Source organism: Nicotiana tabacum, chromosome 13 (assembly GCF_000715075.1).
Source record: "Nicotiana tabacum cultivar K326 chromosome 13, ASM71507v2, whole genome shotgun sequence".
Lineage (NCBI taxonomy): Eukaryota > Viridiplantae > Streptophyta > Magnoliopsida > Solanales > Solanaceae > Nicotiana > Nicotiana tabacum.
Genome location: NC_134092.1, coordinates 72,651,012 through 72,673,227, shown reverse-complemented (window position 1 = coordinate 72,673,227; position 22,216 = coordinate 72,651,012). Strand labels below are relative to the sequence as shown.

General features: G+C 38.8%; 1 protein-coding gene across 1 annotated transcript; it reads right to left on the bottom strand.

Moving 5' to 3' along the window:
• Positions 1–16,000: 16,000 nt before the first annotated feature.
• On the bottom strand, positions 16,001–16,522 carry LOC107773221 (agamous-like MADS-box protein AGL90). The gene has a single exon (XM_016592667.1). The coding sequence runs from the start codon at positions 16,520–16,522 to the stop codon at positions 16,001–16,003; it is 522 nt and encodes a 173-aa protein (XP_016448153.1).
• Positions 16,523–22,216: the final 5,694 nt, after the last annotated feature.

The window sequence follows — 22,216 nt, the reverse complement described above, 5'->3', positions numbered from 1 at the left end:
TGAAACTGGTTGTCACGAATACATGAGTGTCTAGAATACTACAGATAATGTTCTAAAATAAACATAACTGTTTGAATCAAAATAAACAGCTAAAATGAAGTAGACAGGGACTTCAGAGTTGCGGGCGTCATGCGGCTATACTTCAAGTCTCCACTGATAGCTAAATCCGAGTAAGTCTATTGAACGCTGCTGGGACCAACTCTGGTATCTGCACAAGAAGTGAAGAGTGTAGTATGATTACAACCGACCCCATGTAATCGGTAAGTTCCAAGCCTAACCTCGACGAAGTAGTGACGAGGCTAAGGCGGGTCACTTACAATAACCTGTACGCAATAATAATAATAAGAGAAAGGATAGGAACAGAAATGAAACAGTTACTTCATAACAACGAACTCAAAATCTACTACCAGTGGGCCCAGAATAATGAGTCACATAAACTCATCTCGGATACCAAGGCCAATTCAACAGTCACAAACAAATATAATTTTAATCAATCCGTTGTGGTGTGCAACCCGATCTCACAATATAAACTTTAAACAATCCATTGCGGCATGCAACCTGATCTCACAATATCATCATCTGTCAATATCATAATCCATCCTTATTCCGCAATTTCAATTCATTACATTTCAATTTCTGTTGTGGCGTGCAACCCACTCCCCAAACAATTTCAATCAACAATAGCAAATCAACAACCAAAATTTACAAGTAATTCTACATCAAGAGAGTAAATGACATGATAATCAAAGAATCTAGAACAACTCAAATGTCTCAACCTCACCACTCCACGATATCTACCCATTTAACAGCTTATACAAATGAAACTACATAAATGAAGGCAATATGTTACAAAACTATAAGACAAGCGAGACATAGGACAATTTAGTTATATATGAAAAGCAATTAGAGACAAGTATCAAATAAGCATGAAAATTATGGAAGGGACAAACAATTTAAAGCAAGAATAGCTAAATGACAAGTAATAATTATTACATGGAATTTAAATAAGCATGTAGCAATTAAGGCATGTAACAAAATATACTATGAAGCAACAAAAACATGGAAGCAAGTAATACAATGGCACATATACACTCGTCACCTCGCGTATACGTCGTTTCACACGTAATTCACATAACATGTAGTTCAAGGGTTCCTAATTCCCTCAAATCAAGGTTAGACCCAACACTTACCTCACTCTGCAACTCAATCAATCAATCAATCAATCACGGCTTGCCTTTTGAACAAGCCTCCAAACCAACCAAATCTAGTAAATTATTAACCAAATGATTCAAAATTAGCTTTAGAAACTACCCACAAATGAAAGAGGTTCAATTCAGGTCATTTTTTAAAAAGTCTACAAAAGTCAACCCTAGGCCCGCTTGGTCAAAATCGAGATTCAGACCAAAACCCGATTACCTATTCACCCTCGAGCCCGGTTATGTGATTTGTTTCGAAATCCGACCCAATTCGAGGTCTTAATCTCAATTTTACAAAAATTCCGAATTTTAGCCAAATCCCTAATTTCTACCATAGAAATCCTAAATTTGATGTTGAAATCTTATGAAATGTAATGGGTAATTGAAAAAAAAAAAGGATTACAGTCACTTACCAATGACTTTAGGAAGAAACATCTCTTGGAAAATCGCTTTTAAGGTGTTTAGGGTTGAGAAATTGTGAGAAATGAGCTAAGTCTCATTTTCCCCTCTTTCACCAAGTTGTAGATGTCGTAATTGCGATGTTTTGTTCGCAATTGTGAACATCACAAATGCGAGACAAGGGTCGCAAATATGAACCCTGTATCAGAGCTATAGAAGTCGAAAATGCAACATTTGGTTTGCAAATGCAAACGCACAGCTTTTACAAATGCGGACCAATCCTTCGCAAATACGAAGGTTACCCAGGAAGACACTGAGTAGCAAATGCGACTCTGTCTTCGCAAAAGCGGCTACTGTTCATTCGCAATGACAAATATTTTCCTCGAAAATGTGAGGCTACCCAGTCCAGCCCATGCTTGCAAATGTGAACACTTGTTCTCAAAATTGAGGCTCGCAAATGCGAGATCTGCAGTAGAGCACCAGCACCAGCTATTCCAACCTTAACCAAACTCATCAAAAACACGTCCGAAACTCACCCGAAGCCCTCTGGATCCAAACCAAATATGCACACAAGTGTAATAACATCATATGCACTTGATCGTGCAATCGAATCACCAAAATAACATCTAAATCTACGAATCAGTCCTCAAAACGAATGAACTTTCAAAAAGAAACTCAAGAACACTAGAATCACGTTTAAGTGTCCGAATCATGTCAAATTAATTTTGAATTGAACTAAATTTTGCAGACAAGTTTTAAATAGCAATAAGGAACTATTCCAAGTTTTAACATCAAAATACGAATCCGTTAGCTAAGAAGTAAACTTTTGGTCAAACCTTGTAATTCTTCAGCTTTCAAAAATGCTAGTTTTCGGCAAAATGAGTCAAAACAAGTTAGGGACTTATGAATTCAATTCCAAGCATATGCCCAAGTCCAAAATCACGATACGGACCGACCGGGACCATCAAAATACTGATCCAGGTCCATTTACACAAAATATTGACCGTAGTCAACTCAAGTCATTTTGCAGACAAAAATTCATATTTTCTTCAATTTTTCACATAAGGATTTTCTGGAATAAGACACAGATTGCGCATGCAAATCGAGGAATGCTAAATGAAGCTAATCGAGGTCTCGGAACACAGGCATAGAGGCTAAATCTCAAAATGACCTATCGGGCCGTCACACCTAAACAGATCAAAAATCACATATAACACGTGTACCCACTCGTCACCTTGCGTACACGGATTTCACATAACACGAATGACACAACCAATCCCAAATCCTAAGGGATAGTTCCCTCACACAAAGTAAGGCAAGATACTTACTTCAACTAGGCTAATTCAACTCTCGAAAATAGCTTTTCCCCTAAATTTCGCCACCACACGGCTCAAATCTAACCAAAATCGACTTAATATCATCAAACAAAGCAAGGAAATTTAATTACAATAGAATAAGCAAAGATCTTTACACTTTTCCCAAAAAAGTCAACAAATGTCAACCCGAGGCATGCCCTGTCAAAATCGAGGTCCAATTATAGATTCCGACTACCCATGACCCCACGAGTCCATATATATGATTAGTTTCAAAAACTTGATAGAGTTTCACAATTTTTCACTTTGATTCACATGATTTTAATGCTAAAATATAAGATATATTGGTGGAATATGATTACAAATAGATTAGAATCACTTACCCAAAGTTTGTAGATGCAAATCCCCTCTCCAAATTGCCTCCTACCGAGTCTAGGGTTCTAAAATGAGAGAATATGAGATGAAATCCCGACTTCCAGCCCTTTTGATCAACTGTTGATTTTGCAATTATGACACGGGTTCGGATTTTCGAACCCTTGCAATTGCGAATAATACATCGCAAATGCGGCCACTAACCTTCCTAGTGGGGCCTCGCAATTGCGATCAAGCAAATGCGAATCCTGCCCCATTTGCAAATGTGACAATGTAGTCGCAAATGCGAGCTACCCAAAGTCCTAGACTACTTCACAATTGCGAGCCTGATATCGCAATTGCGATACTTAAGGTCCCCCTGCTAAGCTCGCAAATTTGAACTTGGTGTTCGCAAATGGGATACCTGAAGCATCAACACACCAGATTCTTTAAATTTCACTCCAAAACACTCTGGAAGATGTCTGAAACTCATCCGAGCTTTCGGGGCTCCAAACAAAAAATCTACACAAGTCTAAAAATATTATATGAACTCACTCGTATGATCAAAACGACAAAATAACATCTAAAACTACGAATCGAACACTAAAACGCATAAGTTTCAAAGTGAATTTCAAAAACTTCTAGAATTGTAACAAGACGTCCGAATCCTACAAATTCAACTCTAAATGATACCAAATTTTGTAGACAAGTTCTAAATAGAATAACAGACATATTCCAAGTCCCAAAATAAAAAATTTCGAGTTCGATATCTAAAAGCCAACCTACGGTCAAAATTTTTAACTTCACATTGCCAAATTTCGGCAAAACAACAAAACTCAACCTACGGACTTTCGAAATTAATTTCGGGCATAATCCCAAGTCCGAAATCACGATACGAAGCTATAGTAGCCATCAAAACACCGTTTCGGGGTCGTTTTCACAAAAGTTAAAGTTTTGGTTAACATTTCTAATTTAAGCTTCTAATTCAAGACTAAAAGGGTTCGAATCAACCTGAAAGCTTCCCGAAATGAAACTAACCAACCCCGCAAGTCATAAAGTAATAAACACACATGTCTGAATCATAAAAAGGGGTAACGACGCGCAATTACACAAATTGTCCAGTCGGATCGTTACATTCTCCCCCTCTTAAAACAAACGTTCATCCTTGAACGTGCATAAGGACATACCTGACGTGGTGAATAGAAGAGGATAACGACTCTACATGTCTTGCTCAGTCGCCTCCTCAACCGAATGGCCCCTCCATTGAATCTTCATTGAAGCAATATTCTTTGATCTCAACTTCCGGACCTATCTGTCCAAGATATACACCGGTTCCTCAATATAAGTCAAATCCTCGTCCAGTTGGACTGTGCTGAAGTCTAAAACATGAGACGGATCACCATAATACTTTCAGATCATAGAAATATGGAACACCGGATGAACCGCAGACAAACTAGGTGGCAATGCAAGCTTGTAGGCCACCTCATTGATCCTCTCAAGGATATCAAATGGTCTGAATATACCTAGGACTCAACTTGCCCCTCTTCCCGAACCTCATCAAACCCTTCATGGGTGAAACCCAAAGCAAAACTCGCTCTCTAACCATGAATGCAACATCACGAACCTTCCGATCCGCATAGCTCTTCTATCAAGATTGGGATGTACAAAGCCGATCCTGGATCAACTTGACCTTCTCCAAGGCAACTCGATCCAATTTCGTGCGTAATAACTTAGCCTCTCCCGGCTCACTACCAACCAACTAGACAACGACATCGTCTCCCATATAGGGCCGCATAAGGAGTCATATGAATACTCGATTGGTAGATTTTGTTGTAGGCAAACTTCGCAAGTGGCAAGAACTTATCCCAAGAACCCCCGAAATCTATAACACAGGCACGGAGCATATCCTCCAATATCTTAATGGTGTGCTCGGACTGTTCGTCTGTCTGGGGGTGAAATGTTGTACTCAACTCAACCCGTGTGCCTAACTCATGCTGTACAGCTCTCCAGAAACACGATATGAATGGCATACCCGGATCAGAGATGATGAATACTGGCATGCCATGAAGTCGGACAGTCTCGCAGATATAGATTTGAGCCAGCTGCTTCGAACAATAGGTAGTCACTATTAGAATGAAATGGGCCGACTTGGTCAACCTGTCCATAATCATCCATACCACGTTGAATTTCTTCTGAGTCCGTGGGATCCTAACAATGAAATCCATGGTGACACGCTCCCATTTCCACTCGGGAATCTCAAGTCTCTGAAGCAAACCACCCGGCCGCTGATGCTCATACTTTACCTGCTAACAATTTAGGCACCGAGCAACATACTCCACTATGTCTTTCTTCATTCTCCTCCACCAATAGTGCTACCTCAAATCCTGATACATCTTAGCAGCACCCGGATGAATGGAGTACCGCAAACTGTAAGCCTCCTAAAGAATCAACTCACGCAACCCATCCACATTGGGCACACATAATCGGCCCTGCATCCGCAACACCCCATCATCTCTAATAGAAACCTCCTTGGCATCGTCGTGCTGAACTGTGTATTTGAGGACAAGCAAATGGGGGGTCATCGTACTGACACTCTCTGGATGCGATCATATAAAGAAGACCGAGAAACCACACAAGCAAGAACTCGACTGGGCTCCAAAACATCCAATCTAATAAACCGGATGGCCAAGGCCTGAACATCAATGGCTCGTGTCCTCTCTGCTCCCGGTAAATATGCTAAACTGCCTAAAGTCTCCGCCTTTCGACTCAAGGCATCGGCCACCACATTGGCTTTCCCCGGATGATATAGAATAGTGATATCATAGTCCTTAAACAACTCTAACCACCTCCACTACCGCAAGTTATGATCTTTCAGTTTAAACAAATATTGTAGACTTTGGTGGTCGGTAAAGACCTCATAAAGGACACCGTACAAATAGTGTCGCCAAATCTTCAATGCATGAACAATGGCTGCCAATTCCAAGTCATGGACTGGATAATTCTTCCCATGGGTCTTCAACTACCGAGGCGCATAGGCAATCACCCTGCCGTCTTGCATCAACACTGCACCAAGGACACCATGTGAAGCATCATAATACACAGTATAAGACCCTGAACTCGTAGGCAACACCAAAACTTGGGTTGTAGTCAAATCAGTCTTGATATTTTTAAAGCTCGCCTCACACTCCTGGATCCATCTGAAAGGATCACCCTTCTGGGTCAATCTGGTCATATGTGCAGCAATTCTATGAAATGGAAATAATACCCGGCCAACCAAGGAAACTCCGAATCTCCGTAGCCGAGGATGGTCTGGGCCAACTCTGACCTACCTCAATCTTCTTCGAATCTACCTTGATCCCCTCACTCGACACCACATCACCCAAAAACGCCACCAAATCAAGCCAAAATTTACACTTTGAGAATTTTGCATATAACGTTTTCTCTCTCAAGGTCTGGAACATGATCCTCAAGTGCTGCTTATGATCTTCCTAGCTACGGGAGTACACCAAGATGTCGTCAATAAACACAATGATGAATGAATCAAGATATGGCTGAAATACATTGTTCATAAGGTGCATAAATGTTGTCGGGGCGTTGGTCAGCCAAGTGATATCACAAGGAGCTCGTAGTGACCATACGGAGTCCTAAAGGCAGTCTTCAAGATATCTGGATCCCGAATCTTTAGCTGATGATAACCTAACCACAAATTAATCTTTGAGAACACTCTGGCACATTGTAGCTAATCAAATAAGTCATCAATGCATGGCAATGGATACATGTTCTTCACTGTAATCTTGTTCAACTGTCGATAATTAATACACATGCTCATAGAACCATCCTTCTTCTTCATAAACAAGATCGGAGCACCCCACGACAACACACTAGGCCGAATGAAACCCTTCTTAAGCAACTCTTGCAATTGCTCCTTTAACTACTTCAAATCCTTCAACTCCGTTGGGGCCATACGATATGGTGGAATAGAAATGGGCTGAGTGCCCGGCAACAAGACAATACCAAAATTGATATCCCTATCGGGCCGCATGACCGAAAGATCTGTTGGAAATACATCTGGGAAGTTTCTCACTACTGGAACTGACTCAACGGTAGGAGTATCAACACTAACATCTCTCACAAAGGCCATAAGCATCACACCCCTTCTCAACCATCCGTTAAGCCTTTAGAAATGATACAACCCTGCTAGGAACATAATCCAATGCACCCCTCCACTCTAACTGTGGCAAACCTGGTATAGCCAATGTCACAGTCTTGTCGTGACAATCTAGAATAGCATGATAGGGTGACAACTAGCCCATGCCCAAGATAACATCAAAGTCTACCATACAAAGCAGCAATAGATCCACTATAGTCTCAAAACCACCAATGTGTGGACACATAAATAAGAGAACTCAAAGAATCACGAGATATATCCAAATAAGGAGCAAAGTAAGATGACACATATGAATAAGTGGATCCCGGATCAAATAAGACTGATGCATCTCTATAGAAAACTGGAACCATATCTGTAATGACTGCGTCTGAAGTTACTGCCTCCGTCCTACCCAGAAAAGCATAGAATCTGGCCTGACCTCCCCCTCTAGGGCGACCTCTACCCCCCCGTCCTCCACCCCTAGCTAGCTGTACGGGTGGAGCGGCAATTGGGGCAGCAACCATGGCCTGAGAAGTCTGTGGGCCTGACTGAATCTGTGGAGCCTGAGTAGTCTATGGAGGTGCACCCCTCCTGAGTCTGGGGCAGTCTCTAACCATATGACGGGTATCACCACACTCAAAGAAAGCTCTCGGTGGGCGTGGCTACTGGGACTGGCTCGGGCCTGGTCGGCTGGACTGACCGCTGAAGGCACCCCGTGTCGTAGGTGTACTAGAAAGTAACTGAGCAAAGTGTGCAACCTGAGATCTCGGAATAACCGGGGCACCACTAGAAGTTGGAAGTGCTGATTGAACTAGTCGTCTCACATAGCCTCTACCATGACTGGTTGTAGTTGTTGTGTGGCCACCAGTAAATCTTCTAGGATACGGGTTGCGGGAGTCTGTGCTCCTCCCCCAGCCTGAGATGTGGCTGGTGCAAGTGGAATCAACCTCGCCTGAGCTAGAGTACCAAACATGCTCAAGAACTATGTGGGGGTATCCTGAAGTGCAAGTAGTAACAGGCGTCTCGGGTTCTAGCCTCCCAACTGGAGCTACTGGTGGCTCCTCTGTCACAGCTCAGCAGGTGCTCTAGCTACACCACGTGCCACTCCTCGGCCTCTGCCCCAACCCCGACCTCTCGTGGCTCTAGCAGGGGATGCGGGTGTCTGATCATCGGATCTGGCAGTGTGTCCTCACCATCTGTGAGAGAATAAATAGTCAAAGATTCAGTTTTCGAAGTCAACTAATTCGCACGATAAGGAATCAAAGAAGTGAAGTTTTCCTAACAGCTTTGTAAGCTCTCGAAGATAAGTACATATATCTTTGTACCGATCTGCAAGACTCTACTAAACCTTCTTATGACTCGTAACACCTATGAATCTAGAACTCTGATACCAACTTGTCATGACCCCAATTTCCCTCCGTAGGATGTCGTGATGGCACCTAGTCTCTACGACTAGGTAAGCCTAACATGCATAGAGAATTAGTGGAAATACTACTAAACTTCAAATAAAAATCTTCAAACTATAATAATAAACTCAACAATACAATAACCAACACTCTTCCGAAAACCTGGTGGAATGGAGTCATAAGCTCTACAAGTCTCGAACTACAATACTGTAATAACAAGAAGTAACAGAAAGTGAAGCAATAAGTAATATGAATCAAATTAATAACAGAGACTAACAAAAGGATTGTAAGCATAGAGATAACATAAGGAAAGCAATTGAAAAGAACCACAATGTTCATATACGGACAATAACTGATAGAACGATGAAGAACAAAATAACAAGAAGTATTCCCACCAAAATAATTCTTTCCAGCACGATATAAACAACAAGAATCACAACGAGGTATCGCCTCATGTACAACAAGAACCACAACCAAGGTACCGCCTCGTGTTCATATTTTTCAATCACAATCTTTCCTTATACTGCCGCGTGAGACTTAGATTGAAATAGTTTTTGAAAACAGTTTTCCCAAAATAGCTACACGCACTTTAGCCTACCTTATGACACCGTATGACTTCACGTAATTCCTTTACAAGCAACACGCACATAAGTTCCACCTTATACCGCCGCATGCACATCAACCCCTAGCCTTATACTGTCACATGCACGCCAATATCACATCACAATAACAACTCGCACCACAAGTGCCCATATGTCACAACTTACCAATAATCAACAATATCACTGTTTTCACAATATTAGCCCATGGCCCAACCACATTGTGTACAAAAATATCAACAACAATAATGAATGTAAAATGCTCAACAAGAAAGATGTCCCAACAATAAATAATTTTGCCTCAACGTGATAACGGCTTCCACAACTTCAACACCAATAACTTAACAATGAGAGAGATAATGTATAATCAGGATATTAAATAAGAATAACTCATAATGGACAAGATAACGTATAACAATGACTTCAAATATTGGAAATCAACAATGAAAGAGATAACATGAACAATAACTTCAAATAATGATAATCAACAATGAAAGGGATAACATGAACAATAACTTCAAATAATGATAATCAACAATGAAGAGGTAACATGTGACAATAAAAGAGGCAACGAGTTCAACTAAAACATGAGAGCAATTTATCAATTAGGATGTAGAACAAGTGTTAACGAGTCATTTAAGGCATGTAAGGATAGACTAACACAAGTAAGAATAAATTGACTATGAGAGTTTATAACATAATATGCCAATTCAATTAAAGCATGGAAAGAGTCTAAGTAGCCTAAACCGGTCAAAATTCACATATTACACGTGTACCCACTCGTCACCTTGCGTATACGGCTTTCACATAACACGAATAACACAACCAATCCCAAATCCTAAGGGGTAGTTCCCCCACACAAAGTTAGGCAAAATACTTACCTCAACTAGGCCAATTCAACTCTCGAAAATAGCTTTTCTCCTAATATTCGCCTCCACACGGCTCAAAAGTACCCAAAATTGACTTAATATCATCAAACAATGTAAGAGAAATCAATTACAATAGATAAAGCTAAGATCTTTACACTTTTCCCAAAAAGTCAACAAAAGTCAACCTAGGGCTTGCCCGGTCAAAACTCGAATCCAATGGTAGATTCCGACTACCCATGGCCTCACGAGTCCATATATATGATTAGTTTCAAAATTTGAGTCCAAATCGACTCTCAAAACTCAATTTATTATATTTCAAAAACTTGACAAAGTTTCACAAATTTTTACTTTGATTCACATAATTTTGATATTAAAATCTAAGATATACTGATGGAATATAACTAGAAATAGATTAGAATCACTTACCCAAAGTTTGTAGATGAAAATTCCCTCTCCAAATTCGCCTCCTACCTAGTCTAGAGTTATAAAATGAGAGAATATTGAAATCCCGACTTTCAGCCCTTTTGATCAGTTGCTGATGTCGCAATTGCGATACAGATTCATAATTGGGAACCCTCGCAATTGCTAAGAATACATCGCAAATGCGGCCACTGATCTTCCTACTGGGACCTTGCAATTGCGATCAATGGGTTCGCAAATGCGAACCCTGCCCCCTTCGCAAAAGTGACAATTTAGTCGCAAATGTGAGCTATCCGAAGTCCTAGACCACCAGATTGCGAAACCAGAGCCTCCCCCCCCCCTGCTAAGCTCACAGTTTAGAACCTGGTGTTCGCAAATGCGATACCTGAAGCATCAGCACACCAGATTCTGCAATTTCAATCCAAAACACTCCGGAACATGTCTGAAACTCATCCGAGCCCTAGGGTCTCCAAACCAAATATCCACACAAGTCTTAAAATATCAGACGAACTCACTCGCACGATCAAAACACCAAAATAACATCTATAACTACGAATCTTACATAAAAAGCATAAGTTTCAAAGTGAATTTTATGAACTTCTAGAATTGCAACAAGACGTCCGAATCCTACCAATTCAACTCCAAATGATACCAAATTTTACAGACAAGTTCTATATAGCATAACATACCTACTCCAAGTTTCAAAATCAAATTCCGAGCTCGATATCTAAAAGTTAACCTACGGTCAAACGTTTTAACTTCACATTATCAAATTTCAGCAAAACAACATAAATCAACCTACGGACTTCCGAAATCAATTTCGGGAACGAAACAAACCAACCCCACAAGTCATAAACACATATGTATGAAGCATAAAAAGGGTAACGAGGCGCAATTACAAAAAACGGCCGATCGGGTCGTTACAATCAGCAGGTGATATGCTTTCTCCATTTGTAATAGTTGAATCTATATGATAAAGATACTTGTGTTTTCGCTTTAAATGGTGGTATTTTGTGGTTATAGTGACATTTGTATTGTACCTTGCTCTTGTGTTAATTTATTTTATGGTTAGTTTCTTGCTACCCAAAAGGCCAAAACAACTGGTAATTTTGGGTACTACATGAGCTTGCCCATCTTTAGAGCAGGCAAGGTAAATCTCTCTCTTTCTCTCTAGCCCTGAGGGGTTCCTTGTCAATCAGCGGTGGAGGCAGAAAAGGAATCTTTTAGATGCTCTAGAACTTTATGTTCTGTTGACAATGAATTGACAATAGCAGAAACATGGCAAAATTGGACTTTTTCTCAATGGATTTTGTGTTGCTATTTTATGGTTGTTCAATGTAAGGCCAAGAATGACTGTCATTCATTTTGTGGTCCAACATTCTTGCCTTGTCGAGTTAGTAATGAGTAAGTTTTTTTTCTTTTATTTTTACTGGCATTGGTTGGCTGTTGCACCTAAGAGCCTTTTGTGGCTATACACATGTGAAAAGAAATAGCTTCTCATTATAGCATGTCAAGCAAGTGAGAATGAAATTGAAAAACGGTAACAGCTTCCTTAAAAGCTAAATCTGTTTAGTGTTGGTGAAGCATGTTAAAGGGTAGTTTGCTCCAGTATTAAATTAATGGAGAGTTAACTGACATAAAAAGAAAATTGGATTAACAAATTTAATCTTGCAGATAAAAGTGAGGACATATTTGCAATTAAGGACGTGGGTCTAATATCAAATCTGGGAATATTTGCTTGGTTGTGGTGCAGGCAGTTCAAAAGAGACGATCTTTTTCAGTGATCTTTACCTTTGAGAGCGAGGGGAGGGGGGGATTGATACCTTGACATCCTTTTTTTATGACGTTTTCCTTATTGGACAAATAGAATTGCTTGGTGAATGATCTGGCAATGTGATAGGAAAAAAAAATCATATCTTTAAGAGGAACCATCTAATTGTTAAAAGTAACTGCGTTTAAGAAGAATCTTCCATGAAGTTGGGCTAAAACTTTTCCTGACCTCTTAATCTTGAAAAACTTTTGGACAATAATACATGTTCCGAGTAATGAGTTTACGTTTCCTACTAGGTTCCTTTGCTTATTATATTGATGAGTGCACTCTTGTGGATGCATATGATTTTTTTGAGATAAACTTTCAAGGGTGTTTGGCTATGCCATTGGAGCACATATTTTTGGAGCTCCTATGCCAAATGGAAAACGCATGAAATTTCTTAGAGATAATACATAATTACCCATTGGGATTGTAGCAAATTACCAGATGTACCCTTTAACTGCGGGTGTCCCATAACCCCCTTATATTTATTAAAAGTGTAATAAATTATGTTTTGTTATGCACTAGATGGGTGCACGTGAAGAGATCCAAAATGGCTTTTTTCTTTTTCTTTTTCTTTTTCTTTCTCTTTCTCTTTCTTGTTTTCTTTTCTCTATAACTTTGTACCCATTTCTTCATCTTCATATCTCTTTGCAACTTCGATCGAAATCCCCATTGTGTAGTAGATGCTTTTAAGCTTTATATTTGACGATTACCACTTTTAGCTTCTTCTTTTTAGTTCAAATCATAACCTATGTAATATTCTTTTCGCACTTTCAATTGAAATTACCAAAGTTTTGGCCGGAAAACTTTTGCTCCGGCGAGTCTTCTCACCATCACCTACCTATCTTCTTTTTCTTTTTCTTTTTCTTTCTCCTACATCTTTCTTCCATAGCTTTTATCCCTTAAATTTTTTGATGACCGAAAATTTTTTGTCCTCCATTCTTTCTTCCACCTTCGATCCTTGCTGCCGGCGATACTTCAAAAATAATGGAGGGATGTCTAATATTAAAAAAGATGGGTGAGGGATAGAAAAAAAAGAAGAAGATGAAGAAACAAAAAGTGAAAAAGATGAAGAAGAAGAAAGAAAGAATTGAGAGAACTGTAAAAGAGAAAATAAGAAGAAGCAGAAAGAATCAGTTGGGGAAAGGGATTCACCGGAGGACGGATGGGGAGAAGAATAAAATGAAAAAAGAAAAATAAAATAAATAGCAATAAAAAGGAAATTATTTAGTTTTAAAAATAAAAAAAACGTGTCAAAATATAGTTGGTGCGTGCCACACACTATTTTAGTTGAGATTGTGCTTACTGACAAAATGTGTAATTTATTACACTTTTAACAAATATAAGGGGTGGATCCCCCAAAGTTAAAGAGTGCATTTGACAATTTATTACAACTCCAACGGATAATTATATATTATCCCAATTTCTTTTGCAAATTACACCCTAATGTTTTACTTTTATTTTAGAGTAACTGCTTTACTTTTTCACTTGGAGTAACTCCATGTCTGTATGCTTGACGTCTGTTGTCCAACTTACGATGAGTTTAAATCTTGACTGTAGAGCTGTGGGTGTAGGAAGGATAAGGAGAAAGAGCAGAGAGTACTTCCCTAGACATATAGCTGAATACATAAGAGTTTATTAGGCACCGAATGACTCTTAATGTTCTATGAATGGTCCATTATAACACCCAATCAACATAATGATTTCATTTGGAAGGTATGTAACTTATTATTGAGCTGCTTGTAGTATGTTTAATCTATGTATCCTTGCATTTATCTTCTCAAGGAACCAGTAAACTGAAATTGATACAGATTTTGCTTATGATCATAAGGATTCTATGACCATTTTTATAGTGAATTAGATGCTTTAACAACAAATCCCTCTAGATCACTTGTGAGTGCTCCTGACACATGCTACCGTCTGCAATTACTCATAACAATGCAGTGATTTAAGTTAGCTTCTGACTATGATTGAAGAAATTAAAGGAATTTGGAGAATCTATGCAATATCATAAGGATGGATGAGAAAGAGGTGAAATTTTATGATGCAAAATTGACGTTCACATAATGGTAATGAAAAATATATAAGAAAAGATCAAATGGGATTAAAACATTTCCGAGAATTATGGCAACACAGAAACTACGAATGACCATGGCAATTGAATTTCAGCCTATGGAAAATAAGAAAGAATATGGCATTGAATGTGTATGAACTTTTACTGAAGGTTTGGATTTCTTTCTCATCTGTATAGAGTTTAAAATTTAACGGGTTACTTTGTTGACTTCTCTGTACATTGATTAAAAGGATGCGTTCCATTGACGATGATTCACTTGTTTGCTTAGATAGTTGATCAATTTTCCTGCATACTTCTATACAACTCTTATTCATATGCTCTTTTTATCCGGAAACCATCTTATTTTCTTGTCGATTCCTTTTGACCGGACATGTAGTTTGGAGAAAATATTGACAATTTGCAATTTGAGATACATCTTCTATGCTAACTCAACTGCCAATGGAAAAGTACAGAGTATAATATTTAATGGACTCAGACTGGTACAGGGCCTTAGCTCTTCAATTGTGCTCTCAACGTAGTTTTCCTGGCCTAGAATACAATTCACCCAAAATGAGGTTATTTTAATTTTGTTATGGTTAAGCGAGCAGAAATGATGGTCATTTGTCTTAATTGAGAACAACAGTGAAATTCCACAAGTGGATTTTTGGGAGGATACAGTATACGCATACCTTACCCATACTTTGTGGAGGTAGAGATGCTATTTCTGATAGACCCTCGGCTCGTAATTTTCAAAACAGGTGGCAGTAATAGTGTAGTCTTAGTTGACATGTTTCATATTTTATATTGATGTAATAGTTGTTCTAAGATCTTCTCAATGCTGCAGGGAAGTAGAAGAGACGCACGGCTTCTTGTTAATTTATCTTTGTTGGCATTCCAAAGTTACTAGTGTAGTATGAAAAGAAAAATAATACCTCTACTTCAATTTGTCTAATGTGCATGTACCTGTTAATTTTTTAAGATCTATTTAGCTTTTGTAAGAGAATCAAGTTTGTAAAGATAATGGTTATAAATAAAATATTTGTGCTATTTACCTAGGTGATGCTTGACTATGAAGTTTATACACAAATCCTGTGATCTTGTGGGCTGTTCACAAGTTCTGAAACTGTTTGAGTAGACTGGAGCAAAAATACCCAAATTTAAATTTTACTCATGTTGGGCCCGTGCAGACACTACTAGTAGAATTAAAATGTGTCGAAGAAGACAAAATTTCTTAAAAACAGAGAATATGAAATTGGAAATAGGAATAAGATTCAACAGGGCCCAAATTTTAGAGATATAGCAAGGTTGTACTGAATATCATCAGTACAATTTCCATAATAAAATAGAATAGCTCAAACATAACATTAGAATTAGTTGGTTGATAGAACAAACAGAAGTATTGTAGTTGCTTAATCGGATTGTTCATCATTCTTCTCACCAGGCTCCAGCAGCGTTGTCATTACCTTGTTTTGGTTGATCATTTTGCTCAGCTAGTTGTTTCTTCATTTCCTCAAGTTTAGCCTTCTTAAGAGCAGCTAGCTTTAACAAACCTTTAGTTTGTCTAACATCAAGTTCATTCATGCTCTTTCCCTTAATAAGTTCACAGAACAGGAACTCCATTTCCATTTCATCATTCTTTTGCTCCATTTTTCTAATATCTTCTTCCTTGGCCTTCTCTTTTTCTGAGAGGTAGGTTTCAAGTTTAATTAACTTCTTCATCCTTACAACCTCAGGTTTCTTTAAATAATTCTTGAATATCTCCGTGGCTTGAGCTTCAGATGGCCAATAAATAGGACTAGTTTCCCAAGGACTAAAAACAATTATTGCGATTTGTATAGCACATAAAATCGAGAGCTCTTTTGCTTGCTTAAACAAACTTCTTGTTCTTTTCAAAATGAGGGCTTTTTTCTCACTTTCACTCATTTTGCTACTGTTCTTATGCTTCTTGCCAGCCATATTGGGCGCACACACAAAAAAATGGAAAATAAAATGAGGAGTCAAATGAGGAGCAGGGGCTTATATATAGATGCCTAAAAATATTGTTAATGCCATACAATTAAATAATGTCAAGCTGACTTAGTAAGTCTAGCTGGTGAATGAGAACAAGAGAAACTAAATCTAATTCATTACATTTTCTTCAGTCAGTGTGTTAATGATTTTCTTATTTAGACAATTTGAGCAATCAACCCAGGGCTAATATGAATAATTGGTTATGATGAGTTTACCATTCCAGACTCTAAGAAATTTCACTAGGTCAATACCAACGATTTTAAAATTTTACCTTTTATAATCAACTGCTTATTATGGCTTTTGTTGTTGTTGTTTATCATGATTATTATTATTATTATTTTGGTGAAAAGAAAGAAATCTTATTGATCATCAGAACAAAATACATTTAATAGTAAAACACTAAAAGCCAAAACTAGAGACAAAAACTAGGAACAAAACTATGGAGAGCTCCTAAAGTCTCTAATTATCCCCTATCTATACGTTAAATCTAATACTATATAAATCTTCTATATATCCATCTCCTATCTCTGTCATTCTTACGTCGTATCATAACCACTGTCACTCTATATTTACATTCAACTTTGACTTGCTTACAACCTTTATGGGTAGGGGAACTTTATGATGCCACAATGCTTCATTCCTTCCTCTCCAGATGAAATAGGTAAGAGCTGCTAGTATAGCTAGAACAAATCCTCAATTGGTCCTGTCCTGTACAGCTCTAGATATTCTCCTCCACAGTCCTTGGTCCTCCCCGTTTATAATGTAGATTCCCAGCCATTTCAGAATTCTCTCAAGACGGGACTTAGAAAAGGGACATTCATAGAATAGATAGTCTATCCTTTCAGCCCATCTGCTCCATTGGCATAGAATCTGAGCTCCTCCTCTTAGCCATTTGTAACTACTCTGAAGAAGCCATCTATTCTGCACATAACCTACTTCAACTTTGTCCCTGACGGAACATATTTTCCTCCAATACCAGCTACTCTCTTGTGTTGCAGAATATGTCCACCAATCTTCTCCTTTCAAGTAAATGCGATCCACCTATTTAACTCAAAGATTATCATCTTTTCGAGCAATGTTCCACACATACTTTGCTATGGCTGCTTCATTAACACATTCTAGTATACCCAATCCCCCCTTTCTTCTTGGTCTGCATACTAGATCCCGAGCAACTAGTGGAGCTTTAGTTGTAACCACCTTACCATCCCATAGGTAGATTCTACGTATAACAGTAATACTTTTCAGGACTTTCATAGGGAGTAAGAAGATAGAAGCCCAATAGGAGTGAATATGCTTCATAACAAAGTAAATCATTTGCACCCCTTCCTGCATAAGACAAGCTCCTTGATCCCCAGCTTTTGATTGTGTCAGTCAATTTGTTAATGAGCATTTCATAGTTCATTGTTGATATTTCTTAGAGGCAATTGGCGCCCCAAGGTACCTGAATGGAAGCTTCCCTCTTTTTTACCCTATTAATTCACACATGTCTTCCATGGTTTGTGGAGCCATGTTATCACTAAAAATATTAGACTTTGTTGTATTGGTCGCCAGGCCAGATGCATTAGAGAATGCTTGAAGCCTGTCACAATCCAAAACTTAACTAGTCATGATGACATTTAATCCAACCCGGTAGGTAAGCCAAATAACAGTCAACACAGTTCTAATGAAATAAAAGTGATCAACATATGAAATAACTGAATTTCCATACAATATCCCAAGGACTGGTAGTACAAGTCATGAGCCGCTAAGACTTAGATCTACAAAACTAGTATGAAACAAATAAAACATTTGTTTGGAATGTACATAACCAGAATTCAAATCTAACACTACCAAGGACAAGTGGTAGTTATATCCAGAAGGCATATACATCTTCAGTGCTAGCTCCCGTCATCCACACCATCTCAGCTCCAAGATATGCATACACAGTGCAAAAGTGTAGTATGAGTACAACCGACCTCATGTACTCAGCAAGTATCATAACTAACCTTGACGAGATAATAGAAACAAAACTTATATATGATACTCGCCAATCACCCGTACAAGTGCATTAAATTCCAACAAGTATAGAACCAGAAGTATGATCAAATCATGAAATCAAAGATAAAACCACCTTGGTGCACACAATTACTTAACGTAATCTGCCCAGTCAACAATCCAGCATATAAGGAAGATGTGCAAATAAATCAGATAAACAACTAAGAAAATTGCAAGTAAGGATGAAATGCAATAACCAAATACCAATTCGTTGCGGCTCGCAACCCGATCCAAATAGAAGTCACATCATGGCTCTAAGGCCCACATCAGAATCTCAGTAACCGATCCAATAACAACAACCAGCTCTCCCAAAGCTCACATCAACCAGAAACCTATCGGTTTCTCACAATCCGTGTGTACACCATCAAGAGAGAAACATGATAGGGTGACCCTTAGGGGATGGATCCGTATCCAATCGCAACTCAGACAACTCACGTGCTATAAGCACATCGTGGTCACAAACTCAATATCATAATCCACCCGGCATGGTCACATGTTCAATATCACGGATCCGCCCGACGTGGTTACAATCTATATCACAATCCACCGCTGTGGTCACAGGCTACATCACAATCAGTCCGGCGTGGTCACATGCACAATATCACAATCCACCTGACGTGGGCACATGCACAATATCACAATCCGTCCAGCGTGGTCACATGCACACTATCACAATCCGCCCGGCATGGTCACATGCACAATATCACAATCCGCCCGGTGTGGTCACATGCACAATATCACAATCCACCCGACGTGATCACAGGCACAATATCACAATCTGCCCGGTGTGGTTACGAGCTACCAACCCAAACCATATCACATATAAAACAGAAATACAAAAATGCATGTACATGATCAAAGAATAACAGATTTCATACTCCTGGACTGTTATAAGTGACATGCTAAGAGTGTATGCCTGTGCAAGTTTGATATCATAGCTCAAATCATGTGAATACATCACAAAATAATAGCTATCAAGCTTAATGAGGAGATTTAACCTCTATGCAACCTTAAACATGGCTCAAATATCTCACAACAAGGGTACAAATAAGAGTAACATCACAACATGAAGCTTATCAATTAATACAAGGCATATCATAGCCTAAACACTACCCAGAGCATGGAAAATACCCCGTGCACGCACATGGGCTTAGCCCCACACATGTACGTCACTTATAGCACGTTGCTATCACAAATAACTCAGGCAACTAGTGCCTCAACCAAGTTTAGGTAAGATACTTACCTCAAGCAAGCCAAAACAATACTCTAGAAGCCCTATCTCGCACGAATCAACCTCTGAACGGCTCGAAACTAGACAAAAACAACTCAAAAACATCAAATAATGCCATAGGATTCGAACCCACACGATAAAGGTCGAATCTTTAATCAAATACTCAAAGTCAACAAAAAAGTCAACTCAGGCCCGCACCTCGGAAACAGGCAAGACTCACAAATTCTGAAAACCCATTCGAATACAAGTCCAACCATACTAATTTCACTCATATTCGACTCTGAATCGATGTTCAAATATCAAATATTCACTCTCTTAAGTTCAAGTAAAAAAAACCCTATTTTTTTCACTTCAAATCTTTTATTTACGTGTAATAATACATGGAAAAACAAAATATATAATCAAAACAAAGATAAAATTACTTACCCTCAAGATTTGGGTGTTTATCTCCTCCAAAATCGCTTTACTTGTGTTCCAAGAACTCAAAAAGTGAAGAAAATAAACTCAAAATTCCAAAATTGGATGTTATAATACACTTCCAGTCAAATACTTCATGATCACAATTCCAAAAATGTCCAGCACAATTTTACTTTTCGCGATCACGTCCATGAAGCCCCGTGATCGCAATGAACAAACCTATTAAACCTTCCTAAATTATTTCCAGATAGCCTATAGTATAACAACAATAACTTCTTGTATAAAACTCTAAATGACAAACATTTTGACTTCCTGAAAACTAAAAACAAAGTGCTATAACTTTCATTTTTGGATCACCTCAAAATTCTTTATAGATAGCAAGATATAAGCTCCCGAAGTCAGCTTAGTGACAACACAAATTTCTTCTTCGCGAATGCGATGCACATGTCTAGTATTGTATTTTCCTCTTCGTGATCGCGGCCCTAAGCTCCGTGACCACAAGGCCGCGATCGTGATGTACACCCCTGTAGCAAAAAACAAGCAGTTGAAAAGGGCATAAAAAGGGTCCGAAACTACCATGAAATTCACCCGAGCTCCTCGGGACCCCGTCCAATCATACCAACAAGTCCATATACCTAGTCCAGACTTATCCAAAAGCTCGAAACATCACAAATAACATCAAAACCGAGAATCGTAGATCAACGTGATTCTCTTTACTTTCAAACCTTCAAACTTCGCTGAACACGTCTGAATCTTACCAAATCAACTCGTAATAAAACCAAACTTTGCACACAAGTTTCAAATGACAAAACAAACCTATTCGAACTCTCGGAATAACAATCCGAACCCGATAATATCCAAGTCAACTCCCGGTCAAGCCTATGAACTTTCCAAACCTTCACATTGCCAACTTTCGCCAATTTGAGCCAAAACCATCTAGAAATATTCAAATGCAAATATAGACATATGTCCAAGTCCAAAATCACCATCCAGACCTAACAGAACCATATAAACTCTGATCCGAGGTCAAATTCACAAAAGTCAAACTTGATCAACCTCTTCAAACTTTAAGCTTCTAAAATGAGAATTATTCTTCCAAATCAATCCTGAACGACTCAAAAACCAAAACCGACTATACACGTAAGTTATAATACACCAAATGAAGCTACTCATAATCTCAAACCACCAAACTGAATGCAAATTCTCAAAACGACCCGTTGGATCGTTACATCCTCCCTCACTTAAACATTACGTTCGTCCTCGAACTTGCCGAGAGTCGTTCCAAAGCCATCATAACACTGTATAAATTCAACTTACCCATAACCATGGGTGATTCCACGTCACCCCAATCCAAATAAGCATGACAACACAACCTAACTAAAGATCCTTACTTCAACCTTAATTTATAAACTCTAGAACCCAATTTCCAACATCCAAAATTCATTATAAGACCCGATTCTCGCATCTACACATTGTATAAGTCTGAACAAGTTGTATCAAGCCATAAGTATAACCCAAGATGTAATCACATGATATACCACATAACCCAGATACTCATAGCAACTTTCGGCCACAATAGCTGCCCGATAACAAATCTGGTACCGGTAACAAACCTCATATCAAATAAAACCTCGTTCTGCACCTTCATACACTGTTAATGATGAAAGAAACATGCAGATACTCATAACCACTCATCATATCAACAAGTCGTAGGGCTCCCTCACCCGCCAAGAACCATAGCCAAATTCTAAGCTAACTAGTGACATCATCTCATTTCCAAACATACCTTAACCAATTTCGATAATACTCATCCCAGGTTCAATAACCTCATCTCATCCATTACAAGCTGCTCTACTGACCTGCAATACCAGCTCCACCCCAAGACATATATCGTGCAATCTGTGCACCAACAAGCAATAACACGAATATACCCAATGACGGCAAGAGAATCAAATGAG

Excerpts from the sequence above, each read along its gene's own strand:
- LOC107773221 (XM_016592667.1), bottom strand. The coding sequence starts at position 16,522 with ATGGCTGGCAAGAAGCATAAGAACAGTAGCAAAATGAGTGAAAGTGAG.